Here is a 10,365-nt window from a genome sequence, read left to right as displayed (position 1 = left end):
TAAATAAGTAGTTGAAGGGTTAAATATATGAATTGAGAAGATGGTGGCCATGGAATACGCAAAATAGAGAATTTTGGAAAGAGAAAGAGGAGTGGGGGTACGTAATAAAGATAAAGGAAAATGGGTTATGTAATAAAGATAAGGGCAAAAACTTGGGTTAGAAACTCTAAGAAACATGAACAAGAAAATATGATATGGCAAAGCACGTCAATTTCGGTGCCCATTTGGTGATTTTCGTTCGGTTACTGTATCATTACTCTAATAAAAAAAGGACAAAGCTTGGGTTCTCCCCTAGGAGGACTAACTTCATCTCTTATAAAACTTAGACACGTGTAAAATTAAAATAGTTTAAAATGGGCATTTCCTATCTTTTTACGGGTAAAATCGAACCCAACCTGTATCTGAAACCCTAATCATCATTCTCCTAAGCTCGTTGTGGCAGCCGTCCTCCTCCACTACTCACCATTTCCATTCTTTCTTATATCTTTGCCACAAATTTATTTCCCCAATCCCACTGGTCCATTTCCATACCCCCAATCTCTCTCTATTCAATTCTATCCTTAATCTTTTCCTTTGCATTCTTGTCTGTCTCTTTGACTGCCAATAGGAACAAATATTTTATATCGATATGTGACACAAATATATTATACTCTACAAATTAAAAATTAGGTTTTAGAACTAGAGGACAAGCTAAGATGAGCAAGTATCTACCCCTTAAATCTATCCTCTTGTTCTTGGCAATGCTCTAGTTATGTTATTTGAACTACGTCCAAAGCAGAGAGCTATCATGATCAAACTCTTTGGGCTTTTGAAAACAAATCTGTGAGATATATTTTATAATTGGCTAATTTCGTTGTCAAAACAAGTCCGATCGAGTCATAATTTTTCAGTTCTAAAAATTCAAGATTGAAGATCGGATGCGAATTTGAAGAAATTCAAGTGTTCATGGTATACTACACTCCGAGATGATGATAACAATGTTTTAGGAAGGTATGTGATTGAGTGAGAACACTTTAGGGAGTTCAGAAGATTGAAGGAAACAGAGATTTCACTTCTGTCCACTGGGAACCAGTAGGAGAATCCTTGAACCGGTAGCAAAACCTTGGTTCACAGTAGAATTCTTCCAGACTTTATGGATTTCGATTTGGATTTGGATTTAGGAGTCCCTAGTTTACGGGATTCCCGAGTTGTAATAACTAAGATTATGGATTTAAGCTTCATTTAATGATAGTTTTTCATTTCGCCATTATTTCTTTCATTATTGTATATTGTATTCTGTATTTGCTTATTACTAGGTACTTGATGTCTCCTAATTTTTATGTATAAGCCTAGCCAACTTATATATAAAAATTAAGGGGTATCACAATGAGTTTTCCTAATAATTTTGTAAGCATCTTATATACATGCTTCTAAATCTCATACATATTTCACATATAAACATTTCATATATGTGCTTTACTTCACATACGCATTTTATTTACATGGCCATGTAACACATTCTTCATCATTTAAACACATAAGAATGTAACAAGTAAGCACTGGACAGTAAAAACCGAGTCATGAGATTGTATCCTTTGACTCGAACAGCTCCTCTGTAACAAGCTGGATGGAAACTTCAGAAAACTCATGAAATTGCAATAAAGCTCAAGCAATAATATCCAGTTCAGCCCATTGTTTCTTATTAAAAAAATCATTACCAGATTTCCAAAGATAGAAATGAAATTATGTTGCTTCAAAGATACATCCCCACGCAACGGAGATGAAGAGTTTTCATTAAAGGATGTACTACATATTTCGGAATCGGTATCCCTTGACTCGTAGGTATAGCAAGGATCCTCTCTGCATTAGACTGGTTAAATGTCTTCTTTTTTTAATTTTTTTGCATGATTGAATAGCTGTTTAACTAGTGACTCCTTCCATTGGCATAGATTGTGGTCAAACAAATTCAAATTGATTATTATAAGGATGAGGAGAAGGTGAAAGTCTACAATACTCCGAGTGCCGGGATGCCGTATCCTGAGCTTCCCAGTTGTTGGATTCTCAGCTATTGGATCATCCCGCCCCACCACCACATTCAATGGCCGAAAATTTCGGGAGTACTGTACGGCTTGTACGTTGAAGAAATCGTAAAAGAAGACCTGATTCCAAATGGTAATTTTCCATTTTAAACATTCCTTAAATAGGTATTGGCCACTACCAAAACTTCTCCAAGCCCAAGAGACAATCATCCGACTAAGTATGATTCTAAAAAGAGACATTAGGAAAAAGGAGTGTACAAAAGCTGAAAGAAACCGAAAAATCAAACCGGACCGAACCGGTCGGTTTGGTCCCTTTTTTTTACAAGAGGAAGTTGACAGCAAAAGATGATTGATGGTATCTTCATACAATTTATGCCGTTCATGAATGTCACATAGTTTTGTGGTTAGTGATAATTTTATCTTATTTAGTTTTCTTCCAATCACACTTGTTATGGATCAAATTGGCTGAGAATTAATATATTCCTTGTTACCAAACACCGAATATGTGGTCTTACAAAGTTTTGAATGAACGAACAGTTAGAGAGCTGGATTGCATTGTATAGGACAGTTTAATTATAAAGCAACGTTCAAGTGTTTCCAACCCTGATTTTAAGTAATATAATTCATGAGCTGACAGAGAAAAAGATACCAGTATTTACTTGTTACCAAAAGAAAAAAATAAAATAAAAAATTGAATTCGATTCTGTCATATTTTATGACCATAAAGAGATAGAACCAACCGCAAACAATATTTCCTTTATTCTCACAAACATTATCTTTATATTTTTAATATAACGGAGAAAAAAATAGGTATGTATCAGCACATAAAAATAAAGAAGAACTAAACAAATTAGATTCAACCAAAAGACATTCATTATAGTAGTAGTCAGTTTCCTAACATAGTTGGCAAAATCCAAATTGAGGGCGGCATATGATTATGTGACGGATCAAGAGTGTAATGTGTCCCAAAGCTTCCACTCTCTACATTGAAGATGCCATTGTCACGGCGACCACATGGGGGATGGAAATGAAGGTCAATATAATCATCGGTGTAGTATATAGAATTTGGCTGGCAGCCTGGCCATTTGGAAGCTGAAATACAAATTGAATGGTTATCTCCCAAAAACATGGCGTCTCCGTCCAAGCCCTTCATTTCAACCCGCTTAGGCAAACCCTGTTCAAGTTGCTCTAAGAGCAACTTGAAAACCTTAAACCCTGTAGTTTCATGCTTACAATCATTATGTTCATCATATACCATATTCCTTTGCACAAGAAGTAAATCCCCGCGAGATGATTCAACAAGATACGTCCGATCAAAAACAACATCAGTCTTTGGTGCAATTACCTTCACTTGAGCAGCCATACTCTCCCCAACCCTTTTATTAAGATCAACCATTATGATTCTACTCCAATAACCAACTGCAAAAATATTGTCTTTATAATATATGACATCATGGATGAGGAAAAATCTCTCTCTATCAATGTAAGTCCAAGCTTTGTCTCCTGGCTAAAAGAATGCCAGTGTTTTATTATCACTATAGATAGCACTAACAATATAGTCATTAGGAGATAAAACAGGATCAGCAGACACTGTAGCTTTCATAACTTCAAAATCAACTTCATCCTCAACAGGTGTTGTGTCGTAATATCCAATTTCGGGGTCGATATCAATATAGTCTTCAACGTGGTCAAATTCTGCACGGTCCATAATCGGAGGAAGCTGAATGGTATCGCCAGAGAATGGATTGATTAGGGGTTACGCAAATGATTCTTCTAACAGTAAATAACCAACCATGTGAGGAACCAAAAAGCCTCTTTGTGTAAGGTACCCGTAACTGAAAGTCATATAATTTATTGTGAGTGATGCTGTATAGACTACGTCTTTCCTCCCTATTATCTTCTGTAGGAACCATTAAGAATGGAACTTGTCTACAACACTTCTTTTGAAGGAATTCAACTTTGTTCTCCATTACTACATACTGCCATTCTTTACAGACTACACCAAAGCGAACATAATCGGACAGCAAAACCAGTTTGTCGAGAATCGTAGCTAATAAATCCTTAGGAAGCCATGCCCAATCTGATTCCAATAATGAGTTCATTTCCATAGCCAATAGCACTGCAATGTCAAAAAAATCAACTTACACCATGTCTACAATACTATTAATTGGCAACAATCTGAACGCCATTCATAATCTTAAACTAAATGATTCACAAAAAAAAAGAAAAAAGAAAAAGAAACACCCAAAGCGGTAAATCTGGATTTAGTTTGAATTAATTATAAACCTAAATCTGGTGTTATCTATTTATATAAACAAAAAAGAAATATATTAATATATCTAGATACATGAAATATTCCAGCATAAATTTGTTCATCACTACTCACCTGAACTCTGGGCGATGCAAACCAATAGAACAATCAATGCCAAAAACGAACAATGAGTAAAGATATGACGCTGTACTCACCTATATATATGTGTGTGATAATTCTTTTCCCAATAAGAAAGCAATTGTTATAGGAAAGTTCTTAGAATCCTAATAGAATAAGGACGAGTCCAAGGTTTTATTTCCTCGTCTTGTCACTCTCCGGTTTTATTTCCTCGTCTCGTCTTATAAGGATAGATATTTATAATAATAATAAATGATAAATTGGAGACACTATCCAGAAGAAGAAAAAAAATATATATGTACAATACATGATGTAGTTCAATAAAAGAGTGATACCTGTCATGAATTGAATAACAAATCGGGTTAACTGGATGAGGACATATTCAACATGATGATATGGCCGCTAGGATTTTTTATTTGATCCGACAATTCTTATGGTCTGTGCAACACAACTCGGGTTCGCTCGGATTAGGATTGAAAATCGTGTAACCGATTCGATCCAATCCTTCAAATATATCTATCTATACTATTATATTATATATTTTATTTATTAATTTATATACAAAGAGTTTTTAAAATAGTTTATATAAAATTCTAACACAAATTATTTATTTATTATGAGCTTTTATTTATTTTTAATTAATATAAGGTGTTTTGAAGTGTTTCTATAAAACTCAAATTACTTATTTATTATGAATTTTTTAATAAAAGAAAATTTAATTAGGCAAGAATATATATAAAGAAAATTAATAATTTAGTCTCTCTAATTAGACAAAAAAAAATATACAAAAAGAAAGAAAATAAATAATTTAGTCTCTTTAATTAGACAAGAAAATAATATATAAAGAAATATTTACGTCTTAGTAGATAAATAAAATATTCAATAATTATATTTACTAACTTGTTGAATAATATTTATTAGTAAAATAAGTATTAGTGAATTGTAATAATAAAAAATAGTCTTCATTTTAATATTGTTTTAGGAGTTTATAGATACATCTATCAATAATTAAATTTCTATTGAAAAGTTTCATTAATAATTTTTATTTATCTCTTTTACTTTGTGTCATTTATATATATATATATATATATATATATATATATATATATATATATATATGTATGTATATGTTCATTGATCATTTTAGAATTTAGCTGATTATATTTTATAGAATAATTTTATAATATATTATTGTATAGATTTTGTAAATTGTCATCATTATTTAATTTTATAATTTGTAATTGTAAATTAATTTTATTGACTATTTGAGAAAATAATTGTTTAATTACTTTGTTGAGTATTAATTTTAAATTAAATTTGATTAGTAAAATTAAATATATATATATATATATATACTACTCACTCCATCCCAAAAAAAACAAAAGTACACCTTTCATTATTGGTTGTCTTCAGATCCCTCTGCATTTATTAATTTAACTTTTAACATTTTTTGCCTTGTAAAAATAAAAAATAAAAAATTTATTTGTTGTCCCAAAATAAATATCTCATTTGAAAAGCAAAAGTACTATTTGTTTTGTAACGTTACCAATTTAATCTTCTTTTATTAAACTTATAAAAATAAACAATCATATTCATATATGGGACCCACTATAAATTTTTTTTTTTCTTTTTTTTTTTCCTGAATGAAGGATATTTATAAAAAAATTATAAACAATAATGTATATGGAAATACAATGAAGGCATACCCTCACTTTAGAAATCATAAACTACCCTAAAAAAGGAAAGAGCAGAAAAGAAAGCACTGCTAAGAACAAATTGGTTACAAAATATCCTGAAGGCATACCCCAATGACATCAAGAACATCCCAAATAATACACTTAGCTAATTCCATTGCATCTCTACATATATCATTATGCATTCTCTCATTTCTTTCTATCCAGATAAAATATAACAACGCAGTAAACAAAATTCTAGACATTTTGTTACTCTTTCCTAAAAAACGTTGATTAAATACCATTACCAAGTTCTGCAAATCCAAGACCTTTTTTAAATTCCATCCAACTATGGCAAAGATACCATTCCAAACCTTCCAAGTAAAATCACAGCTGCAAAATAAATGATCCAGAGTTTCCACACTCTTAAGACATAAATAGCACCTAGATACAATAGAGAAACCTTTATTTTGCAGAAAATTATGAGTCAAAATACCCTCCTGCAAGACCAAAACAGAATGAGTAGACCATCTTGGACGCCCCCCACTCCAGCATAAACCATACCAGCAAACATTATGTCTTGGACTTCTACACACCTCCCAAGCTGCTTTGAAACAAAAATTGGACTTCCATTTTAATTGATCAACTCCCCCAAGTATCCTATGATTGTAAAAACATGTCTCAACTCCCCCAAGTATTCATTTTAATTAATCAACTCCCACTATAAATATTTTGATAATTACTATCATTATAATAAAAAGAATAATGATAGAAACATCGAACATTTATCCCCAAATAGGCACCGAACCTAACGTGGTGAGAATCAACCACGTCATCTACTTAAAGCTTCCTCAAAAAAAAAAAAAAACTGCAAATGACAAAGATACCCTCATGTTCAGTCTTATTTTCTTTTCATACCCTTCATTTTTCTCTCTTTACGATTCTCTTCACTCTCTCTCAAATTGCTCACCCATCTCTCTCGACTGACATTCTCTTCACTCTCTCTCAAATTTGGGTCTAAATTCTCTCTTTTCCATCCCTTTCAAATTCTGTAACTTTTTCTCTATTTAAAAATTTACCCATCTCCTGTCTATCTCTATGAAAATTTTCTTCACCGTACCTTTTCTCTATCTAAATTTTCTTCCTCTGTAATCATTTTTTCTCTTTAAAAATTTATCCATCTCTTTCTCTCTAAAATCTTGCACGCAAACCTGGATCTCTAAACTTCATCAAAATAGGTTTATTAGTCTATATCATGGTGGCTTATTAACTTGGTCTGGTGTTCTTCAAAGAGAGAAGACAAAAAAAAATAATAATAATAAGTAGTTGAAGGGTTAAATATTTGAATTGAGAAGATGGTGGCCATGGAATACGCAAAATAGAGAATTTTGGAAAGAGAAAGAGGAATGGGGGTACGTAATAAAGATAAAGGAAAATGGGTTATGTAATAAAGATAAGGGCAAAAACTTGGGTTAGAAACTCTAAGAAACATGAACAAGAAAATATGATATGGCAAAGCACGTCAATTTCGGTGCCCATTTGGTGATTTTCGTTCAGTTACTGTATCATTACTCTAATAAAAAAAGGACAAAGCTTGGGTTCTCCCCTAGGAGGACTAACTTCATCTCTTATAAAATTTAGACACGTGTAAAATTAAAATAGTTTCAAATGGGCATTTCCTATCTTTTTACGGGTAAAATCGAACCCAACCTGTATCTGAAACCCTAATCATCATTCTCCTAAGCTCGTTGTGGCCGCCGTCCTCCTCCACTACTCACCATTTCCATTCTTTCTTATATCTTTGCCACAAATTTATTTCCCCAATCCCACTGGTCCATTTCCATACCCCCAATCTCTCTCTATTCAATTCTATCCTTAATCTATTCCTTTGCATTCTTGTCTGTCTCTTTGACTGCCAATAGGAACAAATATTTTATATCGATATGTGACACAAATATATATACTCTATAAATTAAAAATTAGATTTTAGAACTAGAGGACAAGCTAAGATGAGCAAGTATCTACCCCTTAAATCTATCCTCTTGTTCTTGGCAATGCTCTAGTTATGTTATTTGAACTACGTCCGAAGCAGAGAGCTATCATGATCAAACTCTTTGGGCTTTTGAAAACAAATCTGTGAGATATATTTTATAATTGGCTAATTTCGTTGTCAAAACAAGTCCGATCGAGTCATAATTTTTCAGTTCTAAAAATTCAAGATTGAAGATCAGATGCGAATTTGAAGAAATTCAAGTGTTCATGGTATACTACATTCCGAGATGATGATAACAATGTTTTAGGAAGGTATGTGATTGAGTGAGAACACTTTAGGGAGTTCAGAAGATTGAAGGAAACAGAGATTTCACTTCTGTCCATTGGGAACCGGTAGGAGAATCTTTGAACCGGTAGCAAAACCTTGGTTCACAGTAGAATTCTTCCAGACTTTATGGATTTTGATTTGGATTTGGATTTAGGAGTCCCTAGTTTACGGGATTCCCGAGTTGTAATAACTAAGATTATGGATTTAAGCTTCATTTAATGATAGTTTTTCATTTCGCCATTATTTCTTTCATTATTGTATATTGTATTCTGTATTTGTTTATTACTAAGTACTTGATGTCTCCTAATTTTTATGTATAAGCCTAGCCAACTTATATATAAAAATTAAGGGGTATCACAATGAGTTTTCCTAATAATTTTGTAAGCATCTTATATACATGCTTCTAAATCTCATACATATTTCACATATAAACATTTCATATATGTGCTTTACTTCACATACGCATTTTATTTACATGGCCATGTAACAAATTCTTCATCCTTTAAACACATAAGAATGTAACAAGTAAGCATGCTTCTCAAAACATTAAACACTTTAGCATGAAACACATAGTTAATCCAAGTAAATTCTTCACCCCATCTAGGTAAGCCATTACCCGGCATCCTAAAGGTTTTCAAACCTTTACTCTGATACCAAATCTGTAACGACCTAAACCCGGAGGTCCAGATCACTAACCGGGTCCTAGTCGGACTTGGAGACAACTAAGGGTAAAATGGTCGTTTCTAAATAATTGAGAGGAGTGGGTTGAATCTAAATGAGTCAAAGATATCCATTTAGGTCATCACAGCTATATAAACCTATTTCATATGGTTCAAGGTGCATGAACACTATTCACATGATTAGCCCCTTCTGGTTTAGAAGATTTCTGGAGTAGTATACACTAAAATGATAATAACTTTCACTATAGTTGGAATTTTGGAATGAAATTGGTATCATTGGAAATCTGACTCAAAATAATTGAGTTTAGATTTAAATTTGACCCAATTCGGTTTAGAAATGAAGAAGACATGGCTGTATGAAGTTGGGTTAAGACTGTAAGTGACTGAAAGTTCCATTTGGCAAAAAATGGAAGATCAGCAAGCTGACAGTGAGGGTCCAAAATGCCCTTAAATCAGAAGAGGTCAAGAGAAGCTACAATGACTGTCCACATCTGAGATCAAAAACGGGCTACCAAACGAATTTTTCTGGAAAAACACGAAGAAGAAACCCCTCTCGGAATCAAATTTTCTACCCAGTGTCGCGAGAGAAAATGAAAAAAACTCGCTGTAAAATGCCCAAAATGTCCCTCCATGAAATCTGGTCATGAGGGTTAAAAAGCTTCTAAAATACAAAACTGAGAGCTGAACTTTGCGAGGGATTTTCGGTACTAAGACGACATTTTCTGAAAAAATGCGAAGAAGAAACCCCCCGTAAAATCACGTTTTCTAAGTGACCATATGAAGACCGGAATTCACTTTCGAAGAAAAATCCCAAAATACCCTAAAATCATATTATGCAATAAAAATGTAAAATAAGTCTATAAGAGGCTCAAATCACCAAGGATGAGGTTTTTCTTAAAAACGATCATGCACGCAAACGTAACTTACCCATTAGGACATACTACAATGGTCCACGGCTTAAAAATATCGCCGATGCAAAAATTCGACCCCCCTATAGCCAAAAAGGCAAAAATGAACTAGAAATGGGAAATTTGAAAACTAAAATTAATAAATGATTTCAAATTACCGTTTGGCCCTTGGCCACACTTCATCCATATTAAATAAGTCCTAATGAATGTGCTCATGCACACTTTGCATCACCCAATTTGGAAATGAACCCTTAAAGGCTCGAATTTTACTATTTTAGCTCAAAATGCAAAGTATGAAACTAAAATGCAAAAATGAAAACAAAATGGTGATTGGCCCTTGGCCACACCTCATACATATTAAATGAATGCTAGATAAT

General features: G+C 32.9%; 1 protein-coding gene across 1 annotated transcript; it reads right to left on the bottom strand.

Annotated features, from left to right (window-relative positions):
- Nucleotides 1–2,519: 2,519 nt before the first annotated feature.
- Nucleotides 2,520–4,411, bottom strand: LOC132291131 (uncharacterized). Its single transcript, XM_059790242.1, has 3 exons — nt 3,811–4,411; nt 3,571–3,713; nt 2,520–3,525 (listed from the first exon to the last, which is right to left on the bottom strand). Exons 1-3 carry the CDS (start codon nt 4,124–4,126, stop codon nt 2,905–2,907), a joined length of 1,080 nt encoding a protein of 359 aa, XP_059646225.1. The 5' UTR covers nt 4,127–4,411; the 3' UTR covers nt 2,520–2,904.
- Nucleotides 4,412–10,365: the final 5,954 nt, after the last annotated feature.

Source organism: Cornus florida, unplaced genomic scaffold (assembly GCF_030987335.1).
Source record: "Cornus florida cultivar Cherokee Brave unplaced genomic scaffold, ASM3098733v1 CherokeeBrave_3.0.0_Hap2_scaffold_332, whole genome shotgun sequence".
In the NCBI taxonomy this organism is placed as follows: Eukaryota; Viridiplantae; Streptophyta; class Magnoliopsida; order Cornales; family Cornaceae; genus Cornus; species Cornus florida.
Note: the sequence above shows the minus strand (reverse complement) of the source record. Positions and strands in the feature narration are given on the sequence as shown.